Genomic DNA, 12,671 nt, shown 5'->3' with positions numbered 1-12,671 from the left:
CTCATAGAAGAAAAGTAATTTTCCTAAGATTCTATAACCAAAAGTGTTAAGAAGGTATTTGAATCCAGATCTTTCTAACTCTAAAGTGAAGGTTTCTAAACACTATACCACTCTTAAAAAATTAACTCTTAATTTTTTACATGTATTGCACTGGAAAAGGAGCTAAGTGAATGGGTGGTAGCTAATTAAGTGGCTCTCTATGGAAGTGGTACAAATCCTGATGTGGGATTTTGGAAGTTAGTACAATATTTTGATTAGCATAATGATTGGGGTAACACCCCTGGCATTTGTGGGCCAGGGGCAGGAATGTTAGATACCCTGTGTATGCAGAAAAGCCCCAAAGTAACCCAAAGCCAAAGTCTGTTTTATGTAAAAGTATTGGTTGCACATTTTTAATGTATACTGAATTTTGTAGGGATGAAATAAGTCAAAGCCATGTTGTACTTTTTTTGAGAGGGGATTCTTTACCAAGGAGTGTTTACCAGCTTGAACAATTATATCACCAGTGATACTGTTCTTTTTGAGGCACAAGTAGAATACATGTGGATTGTTCTGCCACTGTAGCTGTTGCCACTATGGTCATTCTACGTATAGGTAGAAATAGTATTAGAATATTTAAATGCATTGAAAACAGCTTGGTAAGTGTCTGCACTCTGAGATTCCCTACCTCCTGGTGTCGCCTGCAGGACCTTTTAGACTTCTTTACAGTGAGCAAGGAAAGAGTTAATAATTTGCTTGGGGTGGGAGCTTCCAGGACCCTTCTCTAGCTTTATGGCTTATATCAGTGCCTGTGCTGCCAGTGTTGGTGATTGTTCTGTGGGTTCAAAATGTCTATTTCATAATGTCATCTAGTATAGTGGTGAAATAGTTGCATACAGAAATGCATATTGTTTTATTAAAATTACTTTTTAGCTCTTTATGTTATAGTTGGGGCATGTATTGCAGGGTATGTGTTGATAATAGTTATGTCACCAATAGGTTATTATTAATGATTTTTATTTCAAAATAAAAAGCAAGTGTTTCAGACTTAATCAGTGAAAAAAGGGACCTGTTGTATTTGAGAGAACCTCTCTCAAAAGGGACCTTTTGTGTTTGAGGAGCCACTGAGTGAATCAGTTAGGCTCTACTAGGCTTTTATCCTTTGTCCTTTTTATTTCAAGTTGAAATCATTATCTATTGCTATTGTAGATTAAACATATAGTTAGCCTTTTCTTAGCAATAAAACTGAAAACATCAATAACCTATGTTCAGTTTGAAGTAGAGTGTTTTAAATTTCATTGATTTGGGTGACTCTTATTTCATCTAAGAATCAATATGAAATGTTTTAACTAATTTCAGTTTTTTATCATGCATGGTGATCTCATCTGCTGTTTTATTCTTTCAACAAACTTTATGCAGTGTCAACATTTATGTAAGATTTAATTACTTGGCAACCTAGACTGGAATGTTCCAATAGGGAATCTTCCATCAATAAACTTATTTTTTTCTTTTGAAACAAATTTTTGATGTTAAAGCCATTTACAGCCTCCTTTAAATTTCCCTGCTGTAGATCAATATGGTCTCAATAGTCTAACCATAGTAAATGAAGGCATTATATTGAAGAATCCAATTTTGTGTTACATAAATATTTGTTGAATTTATTATTTTTGAATGGGAGTTTCCTCTCCTTGTACTAAATGTATCACTTCCATTCCAGAAATGTCTAATGCAAAAGAAAGAAAATATGCTAAGAAAATGAGAAACCAGCCCACTAATGTGACTTTATCCTCTGGCTTTGTGGCTGACAGAAGTGTAAAGCTCCATAATGGAGGAGGGAAACCTTTCCAAGCTCAAGGTAAGATGACATGAAGTTCTCTCCACTTCCATTTAGAGTGAATTTTGCCAGTTCTTTTGATAGTCATTACCTAAATAGTAACTGGACTGAAATAAAACTAGATACAACAGACTCTCAGTATTCTCAAATTTCGTATTGGCAAATCTGCCAAGTTGGTGAAATGTATTTGTAACCCTCAAATCAACATTTATAGAGCTTTGGCCGTCATTTTGGCCATGCACAGAACAGGAAGAAATTCAAGTTGCCCTAGGTATAAGTTCCCAGCTGTCTCCTTGTCAGCTTTCATACAGAGATGGAGTTCTGCCTGTGGTTTGAGTCTCATCTGTGGGGTGGCCTCTTGCAAGCCACTTAACCCTTTTGAACTTCATTTTCTCTTTTGTAGAAGAAAAGAAATAGAATCTACCAGAATGAGTTGTTTTTAGCTTTTAAAATTATCTTCTACTTGTCATCTATCCCCCTAGGAACAGTGGTTCAGTGTTCACTAATTCAGTGTTCACTGTGACTTTATAGAACATGACTACTATAGTATGACTGTGCATGTTTTAAAGCTGATATATTTTATTACTGCATTAAAATTTATTGTTATTTATACTTCTGTGTTTCCTAAGAGAAATAGGGTACATTTTCATATCTGTATTTAACTTGTGTGCTGATTTTAGAACCTTATGAAGTGATAGGAAGGTGATAGTTGTTCATGGGAACAGCAGTAGAAAATGCTATCTTGGGAAGACAGCAAAAGCTGTGCTTTTAAATAAATTTTTGGTTAAATAAATTTTAGATCTAAATTCACAAGATCTAGATTCAGATTCAGTAGTTGAGGACTGCCATGCAGTGACAAGCTTTTCGTGCATATTATTTCAGTTAAAACTCAGAATGACAAACCATGTACATATTCAAGATTACATGATGTACTAATTCACGCCACAGGGGAAATAAGTAAAATTCTCCACCGAGCCCTCTCTCTGTTCACAGACAGAAGTCTAATGTTATGTTAAAGGCAGAATGGTTCAAATACCCTGTCATTTGTGTAGGGACTTTACTTTGCATTCCTTCTGTAATGGCTTCTGGGTTGAGTGTGCCAGATAATTAGTGTAAGACCAAATGCACAATTACAGGGAGCATCATTCAGGTTGCTATATAACAGAATATCATAAACTAAGTAGCTTCTAAATAACAGATTTATTTCTCACAGTTCTAGAGGCTAAGAAGCCCAAGATCAAGCAGTAATTCAGTGTCTGTTGAGGGTCCTGTGTCTGGTTCCTAGATGGCACCTTCTCCTGGTGTCCTCATGTAGTGGAGGGGTGAGGGGTCTCTCTGGAGCCTCTGTTGTAAGGGCACTAATCTCATTTGTGACGACTCTGTTCCCATAATGTAATCATCTTCCAGAGGCCATACCTCTTAATAGCATTACCTTCATGACTTTAACATGTGGATTTCAGGGGACATAGCATTTAGACCATAGTAAGGAGCCTAGTTGAAAGTGCATGTTGTACTGTAAATACCCAGTGAAGAAAATTTTCTTGTATTTGTTATGTTCAAAGTTTTCATCATTCTGACATGATTTTCTGCTGTGCTGCCTGCTAGCTTTCTGACCTTGACAAGTTATTTGACTTCCCTGCTTAAGTCCCTCCTTTTAAAAAAGAAATAGTAGGGAATTGCATGGGTGGTGGAAGGAGACTCTCGTTGTTATACAAAATACATGTATGAAGATGTGAGAAAAAAAAAAAAAGAATAGTGTTACCCTAGATTAGGTAGAGAGAAGTGATGGGAGGGGAGGGGAGGGGTTAGGGAGATAGGAAGGATAATAGAATGAAGCAGACATTATTATTACTGTGTGTATATATGTGAATGCATGACCAATGTGATTCTGCAACCTGTATACTCAGAAAAATGAGAAATTATATTCCATCTGATTCAAATGTATGATACATCAAGGTCATTGTACTGTCGTGTGTAACTAATTAAAACAAAACAAAAAAGAAATAGTTATAATCACTTTATAGGGTGGTTGTCCTCAACAGGTGTTACTTCTACACTGTAATGCTTATCCTTGGTAAGAGTGACATATTTCTTTTTGAAAATATTCTAGAGCTTCATTCTGGAACTTCACAACAGCGGCAAACCAAGATGACCCCTCATTCACTGCCTGAGCCTAGTGTGAATGAGCAGTCTTCCTCCAAAATCATGTTTAAAAAAAAGGGAGGCTGGAAAGCAGGTCCTGATGGCACTTCCCAAGAGATCCCCAAGTATATAACCGGTGGGTATTGATGGAAGTACAATCTGGTTGTGTTGGGAGCTCATTGTTTCTACCGCCGCAGTTATGCCAGCACATTGCCCTCTGCACTGCCTTGGCTGCCTCCCTTGCTTCTTTCCTCTGTTGTACACACTTGGGCTCTTCTCACCTCCAGTCTGGACTTTAGCCACAACATCCTTAGGCCTGATGGTTCTCCTGCCTTCATTTTCTGTCCTTTTTCTTACCTATTTTATAAGTCTTTAGTTGTGAACTGTTAACTTCTGTAAATGTGCAGTCCACACTCTTCAGCATGGCATTCTTCAAAGATGGAACCAAATTTAATATACCTAGACTGTATTTAAAGGCCTATCACCAGCCCTTTCCAGCCTCATCTCCCATTGTCTCTTTATCACCTCCATCTCCATTACCATATAAATCCTTTATTCCTTGCACATACTTGGTCTGTCCATGCCTTCTTGAATTAATTCACTTGAATTTCTCTAGCACCCTGTTTACTCTTAAAAAAAAAAAAAAATCACAATAAAGAAAACCAATATTTGTTACATTTGGAACAAGCAGTAAAAATATTAAGAAAGAACATCTTGAGTCAAAACCTCTGTTAAAATTTTGGTTTCTTCCCCCCCCCCCTTTGTTTTCTTGTTCGATTATTGCACTTAAAAATAATTGTGAAACTGAGTATAGTGGCATGCTACTGGGGAGGCTGAGGCAGGAGGATCTCTTGAACCCAGAAGTTCAAAGCCAGCCTGGTCAACTTAGCAAGACCTGTCTTTAAAAATCAAAGCTCCAACAAAAATGGTTGTGATTATATTACACACATACACACCCATACTACATGTAGATTCCTATTTTTAAAAAATTCTTATAGGACTGAGGTTTGGCTCAGTGGTAGAGCGCTTGCTTAGCATGCATGAGGCAGTGGGTTTTGAGCTTCAGCACCACATGAAGATAAGTAAAATAAAGATATTGTGTCCATCTACAACAACAAAGACATATTTTAAAAAATTCCTTGTTAAGTTTTTTTTTAAACTCTTTTTTCTAACTGAAAAAGTAAAACTGAATTATAATGGAAGACTTGAAAAGTGTAAAAGTTGAAGAAGAATCTCTCACGGTGATTTAACAGAATAACCACTGACATTGATTGAGTCAGATATGTGGTCAGAGTAGTCAGTGAGCTGAAAGTACACATTCCTCAAACCTGTCTTCTTTTGAAACCCACCAGAAAAGGTGCAGATTCAAGGCTTGTTTTCAATGACATCCTTTCCTTTGACAGCTTCTACATTTGCTCAAGCACGAGCTGCTGAAATCAGTGCCATGTTAAAAGCTGTGACCCAGAAGTCTTCTAATTCGCTGGTTTTCCAGACTCTGCCACGACACATGAGACGAAGAGCCATGAGCCACAACGTCAAACGCCTCCCTAGACGGTTACAGGAGATGGCCCAGAAAGAGGTAAATATTTAGGTCAGTGCTTTAGGTTAGTAGTTCCTGAAAGAACTCGAGATGTAGTAGCCTAAAATAATTTGTTAGGGCTGGGTTGTAGCTCAGTGGTAGAGCACTTGCCTCACATATATGAGGCACCACATAAAAATAAATAAATAAATAAAATAAAGGTATTGTATCCATCTACAACTAAAAATACAATATAAAGAAAATAATTTATTAAAAGGAAGACCAGAATACATCATACTCATTATGGCATCCTTTTTTTATTTGCATATTCTTGGTTTAATCCTTTTCCAGCCTTCTCTACCCTCCTGTGTCAAATTAGAGGCAATTGGGTACTACAGATGCTTTTATAATGTAGCATTTGGAACCTCTCTTTTTAAATACTGTTAAAATTGTTGAAGGGGCTGAGGATGTGGCTCAAGCGATAGCGCGCTCGCCTGGCATGTGCGCGGCGCTGGGTTCGATCCTCAGCACCACATAAAAAATAAAATAAAATAAAGATGTTGTGTCCACCGAAAACTAAAAAATAAATATTAAAAAAAATTCCCTCTCTCTCTCTCTCCCTTTCTGTCTCTCTCCCCTCTCTCTGTCTTTAAAAAAAAAAATTGTTGAGGTTTACCTTCTATATTTAATAAAGTTTTTTTTTTTTTTTAAAACAAGGTACCATCATCTGTTTGCCATTTGATATTTCAAAGTTAAAAACTTGAACTTGGTTTTTTTGTACTTGGAATTGAACCCAGAGGCACTTTACCACTGAGCTAATCTCTAGCCTTTGTTTTTTTTCTTAATATTTTTTTAGTTGTAGATGGACACAATACCTTTATTTATTTTTATGTGGTGCTGAGGATTGAACCCAGTGCCTAACACGTGCAAGGCAAGTGCTCTACCACTGAGCTACAGCCCCAGCCCCAGTCTCTAGCCTTTTTAAAAATTTTTTGTTTCAAGACAGAGTCTCACTAACTTGTGTAGGCCTCACTAAATTGCTGAAGCTGGTCTTGAGCTTATGATCCTCCTGTCTTAGCCTCCCAAGTCTCTGAGATTACAGGCATATGCCATTGCACCTAGCTTGAATTTGGTTTTAATTTTGATAACAAATCTGATTGTGTTTTGGCTTCACCAGAATTCTGGATTTGAACATTGTTAAGATTGTTTAAGGGCTGGGGATGTGGCTCAAGCCGTAGCGCTCTCGCCTGGAATGCGTGCGGCCCAGGTTCGATCCTCAGCACCACATACAAACAAAGATGTTGTGTCCGCCGAAAACTAAAAAATAAATATTAAAAAAAAAAAAAAAAAAAGATTGTTTAAGCTGCTCATGTCTTTACCAGTCAATTCCAGATATATTTGTTGAGTGGCCTTTTATGTACTAGTGCTCTCCTGGTGCTGGGATTATAGTTCAACAAACTGAAGTTTTGAACTATAAAACTTATAAGTTCTTATCCTTAATGGGATCACAAACTAATAGAGAATTGTTTTTCCTGGAAGTTTAGTTTGACTATAGAAGAGATTTAAAAGTAAAAACTAACCAGTAATTTTTGCTTTCTGAATTTAACGTAAGGTCTCTTTCTTAGAGATAGCACTTAGTGTTTGCCTAACTGAATTAAAATGAGTGGATTTTCCCCACTTGGTAGTTTTGGTCTTAAAATTTTGGTTTTAGTTACAATCATACAGGTTAAAACAACAACAAAATCAATGAGCTAGCATTTGATTTATTCTTTTTTCTATTAATAGCCATATTAAGCTTATGTTGCTATGTTGAACATGTTATAAATACTTTTATCTTCGTAGTCCACGAAGGTTGTATAATTAGCATTAGAGTTATGCCTGTCTCTAAAACCTTTATTCTTCCCGTGGTCTCCATTCTCTACCTAAGCTATAGAAACTTCTGAGTTATTAAGTTATTAAGCAAATGAGTGGGGTCTGTAAAGTACTCTACAGCTTAATCTAAAGTTGGTTGTTTGAATTCCTAACATTTAATTTGGTTCTGAGGTGCTTACAAAGTAGGATTTGCCTCTCTTCTTGAACCTGTAGGCAGAGAAAGCTGTACATCAGAAAAAAGAACATTCCAAAAATAAATGCCATAAGGCTCGAAGATGTCATATAAACCGAATGCAAGAATTTAACCGTAGACAAAAGAAGAACATATGGTTGGAAACTCACATCTGGCATGCCAAACGGTTTCACATGGTCAAGAAGTGGGGCTACTGCCTTGGAGAGAGGCCGACAGTCAAGAGCCACAGAGCCTGCTATCGAGCCATGACAAACCTTTGCCTTCTCCAGGTATACTTTTCCAGTGGGGTTTCTTTCTATTTTTGTTTAGTCCCTTTATGATGATGAGTTTTTGTTCTGTTTTGTTTTTTGGTACAAGGGATTGAACCCAGGAGCACTTAACCATCAAGCCACATCCCCAGCCCTTTTTTATTATTATTTTTTAATTTTGAAAAAGGGTCTTGCAAAGTTGCTTAGGGCCTTGCTAATTTGCTGAGGCTGGCTTTGAACTTGTGATCTACTGCCTCAGCCTCCCGAGCCATTGGGATTATAGATGTGTGCCACTGTGTCCACCACAATATTGACTTTTTGACTAATTCATGTTATGCCAAGTCCTATCTGTGAAGGTGCCCACCTTAAAAATGATTACTCAGGTGCTTCGCTGGGTGCTAGAGATAAATAGTCTTAGTATAAGTCTATAGTATAAGATAAGCCACACTGAGCCATAACCTCAATCTCTGGGGCATATTGTTTTTTGGCAGGGTGGTGGGTAGAGACAGAATCTTTGATTGAAGTTATCAAATATTTTCTTCACATTTGATCAGCCCTAAATAATAAAAGTGATAGCTAATAATAATAAATACTTCTGAGTGCTTAATGTATGCCCAGCTCTGTTTTAAATTATTTACATGTGTGTTTATTTAATTCTTACAACAACAAGCAGCAAAAGGGATATAGTTACCATTATTTCCATTTTACAGATGAGGAAAACTTAAGGTACATAAAGGTGAGGTATTTTACTACCAAGCAGACAATGAGTGGTAAAGTTGAGCTTTGATCCCAGGTTGTCAGACTTCAGTGTTCCACACTCTTCACCATTATTCTGTGCTGTCACCCAGTTGTACAAATTCTGATGAGATTCCTCTTGGCCACTGTTAAATGAGAGCAAGGGACTATTGATAGGAAGATTTCTGTGTTAGTGATGGCATCAATTGGTCAGAATTTGCCAGAATCACAGCTGTAATTCACCTTTTAGGGTCAGTTGCTGAGTGTATGGAAATTGCTAACAGTGTTGTGGCAGAGGGTTTGATGTGGGTTCAGGGAGCCTGATCTGAATGTTGGCTGCCCTTGACTTTGTGGCTTTGCACAAGTAACCGTCTCTGTTCCTTGGTATCCTCATCTGTGAAATATGAACAGTAGTATCTGGTTTGTTAGGGTGTTGGGAGAACTAAATGACAGTTCATGTAAGGAGTTAGCCTATTGCCTGGCACCTGGTAACCCTTCAGTGACTATTAAATATTGTTAGCTCCCTTTATTACATTTATTTCACTGACTCAATCCACGTTCTCTTTCTTATTTAAATTGGTAACCTCTCACTCTCATTACCTCTCATTACTTGTACAGTGGGTAGTCAGAGTTGCATATCATGGTCAAAACTGAGGGTGGGATAAATTAATTGTAATGGTGTATCTCTAGATTCAGTATTATATAATCTTGAGGTCCTGCGTTAGCTAACCAGAGTAAGCAATCTTAGCTTAAATTTGCAGTTTATTGCTGTCTTGCTTGTTCTAGTTTATTACCTTATGTAGATTTGGGGGGTGAAGAAGTTTTTACTTAGAAATGGTAGTTTGAACTACTTTGAACTTGCTTAATATTATGGGATAAAACAGATTTGCTTACTAAAAAATAGGACATAGTAACTTGCATTTTAAATGGAGATTCACTTTGATTTCGATTGGTTTAAGAATATTTGCTAATGGAATAGGAATGGGCAAGTTTCAGTTTTTGACTTATTAGCTAGCTTTGGTAATTTTTTCTGTCTCTTGAACCTCTAGAGGTTTTCTGATGTAGCTTTTGGCTTCTCAGCAGTTCTGTCCCATGTAAATTCTAAGGAATTTAATTGTGTTTCTCCCTGTGTACAGGATTTATCCTACTATTGTTGTTTGGAGCTGAAGGGCAAAGAGGAAGAAATACTAAAGGCAGTTTCTCAAATGTGTAACTTAGACACAGGTAATCTTGTTTCAAATCTGGGTCCCATTTTAGTCTTTGATACCTATTCATTTCATGAACTGAGTGTCTACTGTAAACATTTTAGAATTTAAACATATATAAAAAATGTGGGAGGTAGTTCTCGGGCCCAGTAAGTATGTTAATTTAAGAAAAGTTGGGGTGGCATTTAATTTTTTTATAACATTGTTAAGTATAAAGTGAGTTATGATTCTGTAGAATGAACTTAGGAAACAACTTGAAACTCTTATTAAATATTCACTTAATAAATATTTACTGAGAACTTACGTACCAGGCTTTCATCTAAACCATGATCCAAACCAAAACTTTTTCCCTCCTGGACAGACAATAAGTAACAGTAGCTAGGCGGGGGTGATGCCGCAGTGCCAACACTCGAAATCACCGTCCTTTGCTTGTGTTTATGTCAGGATTGACATTTGCAGCAGTTCACTGCTTGTCTGGAAAGCGCCAAGGGAGCCTCATGCTTTATCGAGCAAATAAGTATCCCAGAGAAATGCTTGGACCTGTTACATTTATTTGGAAGTCTGAGAGGACCCCTGGAGACAGTTCTGAAAGCAGGCAGTTGTGGATCTGGCTTCATCCAACTCTTAAGCAGGTATAATCCTTTAAATCATTTCCCCATCATTCTGTCATTACATTTTAAATTACCATTGGATGTCAATAATTCAGAAATTTAAATAGTACACAAGTTTGACTGATGGTTTGGTATTAGCATATAGTGGGGAAGGGTACATGCATTATGGATAAAGCAAATTTATTTTTATTTTTTATATAAAAATTTTTTACTTAAAAACATTGAACTGACAAGTAAAGTGTAGATATAGTCAAGGTATACAGAGCGATGTTTTGATATGTTGTATAAAGATTACCACAATCAAATTAATTAATATACCCATCATCACTCATGCTATACATTAGACCCCCCAGCACTTGTCTGTCTTAGAAAAGGCAAATCTTGACCTCTCATTTTACAGTAAATCATAAGCAGAATTAGAGATGAAAACCAACTTTACTATGCTAAAGATACGAGATGCTGCATTTGGACTAATGTGTCCACCTGCTTGCATTGATTCTCAGAGACTTCACTGCTTGTGAGAGCCTATTTGATAATGAGAAACTATTTCCAGTAATTCTGATGATTTTTAACTCTTCTTTTAGCTTAGCTTCCTTTTTTTTTTTAAAACATTCTCACCGCTTTTATATCATACACTGTAAACATTTCCCATTTTTTTCCTTTAAACTTTAAAAAATTTTATGATAGTGGTTATGTTGTTTTCATAATATTTGGCATTTCTTTTTTCTTGTTCAAAAAAGCAAAAAGATTTTTTGATGATGATAAATTTGCTTTGGTTTGTGAAGGGATGAAAATGTGAAAATTTTGAAGGGTAAAGAATAAACCAATAGAATTTGTATACTATATTTAAATTTCAAAATTTAAAGTAAATGTTTATATCCTTAGGATATCTTAGAGGAAATAAAAACAGTATGCCAGTGCGTGGAACCCATCAAATCAAATATCTGTACTCCTAACCCACTTCTGAAACCATCCCAAGAAGACAGTCAAATTGAACTGGCTGATGAGAAAATTGGCAAGAAGAGAAAAAGGAAAGATGATGGAGAAAATGCTAAATCAGTTAAAAAAGTTATTGGTGATGGAACTAGAGATCCATGTCAGCCGTATTCTTGGATCTCTCCAACCACAGGTATTGTGATCAGGTATGAGTTGAATTCACTGTGAACCTCCTGAACTTTTTCAGTAAAGATTCATCCCATTTTTGCCAGTGGCACAGACTGGCATGATGGAAGTTTCCATTTCAAGATCTTTTCTCTCTTGCAGTGATTTGACAATGGAGATGAACAGATTCCGGCTGATCGGTCCCCTTTCTCACTGTATCCTAACTGAGGCCCTGAAAGTTGCTTCCGTGCACACTGTAAGAGTAAATGTGACTGTTATGTTTTTCCTGGCAAATTTGTGAAATCTAATATATAGTCTCAAAACATCTTGGGCTGTGGCTTTTAAACATTCATTTCATTGTTTTTTTTTTTTGGATAGATTGAACCCAGGGACACTCTGCCACGGAGCTACATCCCCAGCCTTTTTTATTTTGAGAAAAGGTCTCACTAAGTTGCCCAGGATGACCTTGAACTTGGGATTCTCGTAGCCTCCTAAGAGGCTACATTACAGGCATGTGCTACTGTGCCTGGATATTTCCCTACTTATTATCAAAGTTTTTTTTTTTTTTTTTTTTTAATCTTTTACTTCTAAAAGACCAAATCTAATTGATATGATAGTAAACTGACTTCTTTTTTACATACTGACTCATACTGACTGTTCTCCCAGCTGTCTTGTAGAAGGGTCTTAAACTCTGCTCCATGGGTGGGTAATAGGGCATCTCTAAAAATCCCTGAAATTGTATGCCAGTTTTTAAGTGTTTGACATGAGTGATGCATATTTTCTGGGGTCAGTTTCTCTGATTCTCAGAAAGTTTAATGTAATAACCTTTCTTTGGATAGAACTTTCTGTGGAAGGTTTGTGCTTTCCAGTATTATTGCCATGAGCCATATAAGGCTGATGAACACAGGAACTGTGACTCGAGTGACTGAGGGACTGAATTTGTACTTTATTTAATTTTAATTAATAATTAATTTTAAGTGGCTTATTGTGGCTCATGGCTGTAGTGTTGGACAGTACAGGTCTGGGGCATGGAGACTAGATTAGGAATTTATTCACTTCTTGTTGCTTCCTGATTAAAAGTTCTTCAGTAGCTTCTCATCATATTAAAGGTGAAATCCAAAGTTCTAAATGTGACCTGCATAATCTTGGGCTTTCTTGCTTCTATGGCCTCACCTGCCCTCAGCTTCTACACTTGGGCCATGCAGGCCTTTCAGGTTCTAGAATGTGTCACT

The 12,671-nt window shown here is 36.8% G+C and overlaps 1 protein-coding gene across 2 annotated transcripts in view; it reads left to right on the top strand.

Annotated features, from left to right (window-relative positions):
- Window positions 1-12,671, top strand: part of Pop1 (POP1 homolog, ribonuclease P/MRP subunit) — a 34,254-nt gene that overhangs the window by 3,199 nt on the left and 18,384 nt on the right. For both annotated transcript variants that reach the window (XM_071602221.1, XM_027953103.2), the window contains exons 2-9: window positions 1,697-1,834; window positions 3,924-4,091; window positions 5,359-5,534; window positions 7,560-7,808; window positions 9,659-9,746; window positions 10,172-10,359; window positions 11,224-11,480; window positions 11,602-11,695. In XM_071602221.1, coding sequence (XP_071458322.1) covers window positions 1,699-1,834; window positions 3,924-4,091; window positions 5,359-5,534; window positions 7,560-7,808; window positions 9,659-9,746; window positions 10,172-10,359; window positions 11,224-11,480; window positions 11,602-11,695 — 1,356 coding nt within the window. In that variant the 5' untranslated portion in view covers window positions 1,697-1,698. The remainder of the gene's footprint in view (window positions 1-1,696; window positions 1,835-3,923; window positions 4,092-5,358; window positions 5,535-7,559; window positions 7,809-9,658; window positions 9,747-10,171; window positions 10,360-11,223; window positions 11,481-11,601; window positions 11,696-12,671) is intronic.

Source organism: Marmota flaviventris, chromosome 15, assembly GCF_047511675.1.
Source record: "Marmota flaviventris isolate mMarFla1 chromosome 15, mMarFla1.hap1, whole genome shotgun sequence".
Taxonomy (NCBI): domain Eukaryota; kingdom Metazoa; phylum Chordata; class Mammalia; order Rodentia; family Sciuridae; genus Marmota; species Marmota flaviventris.
The sequence above is the reverse complement of the archived record's forward strand: the minus strand, read 5'-3'. Positions and strand labels throughout refer to the sequence as shown.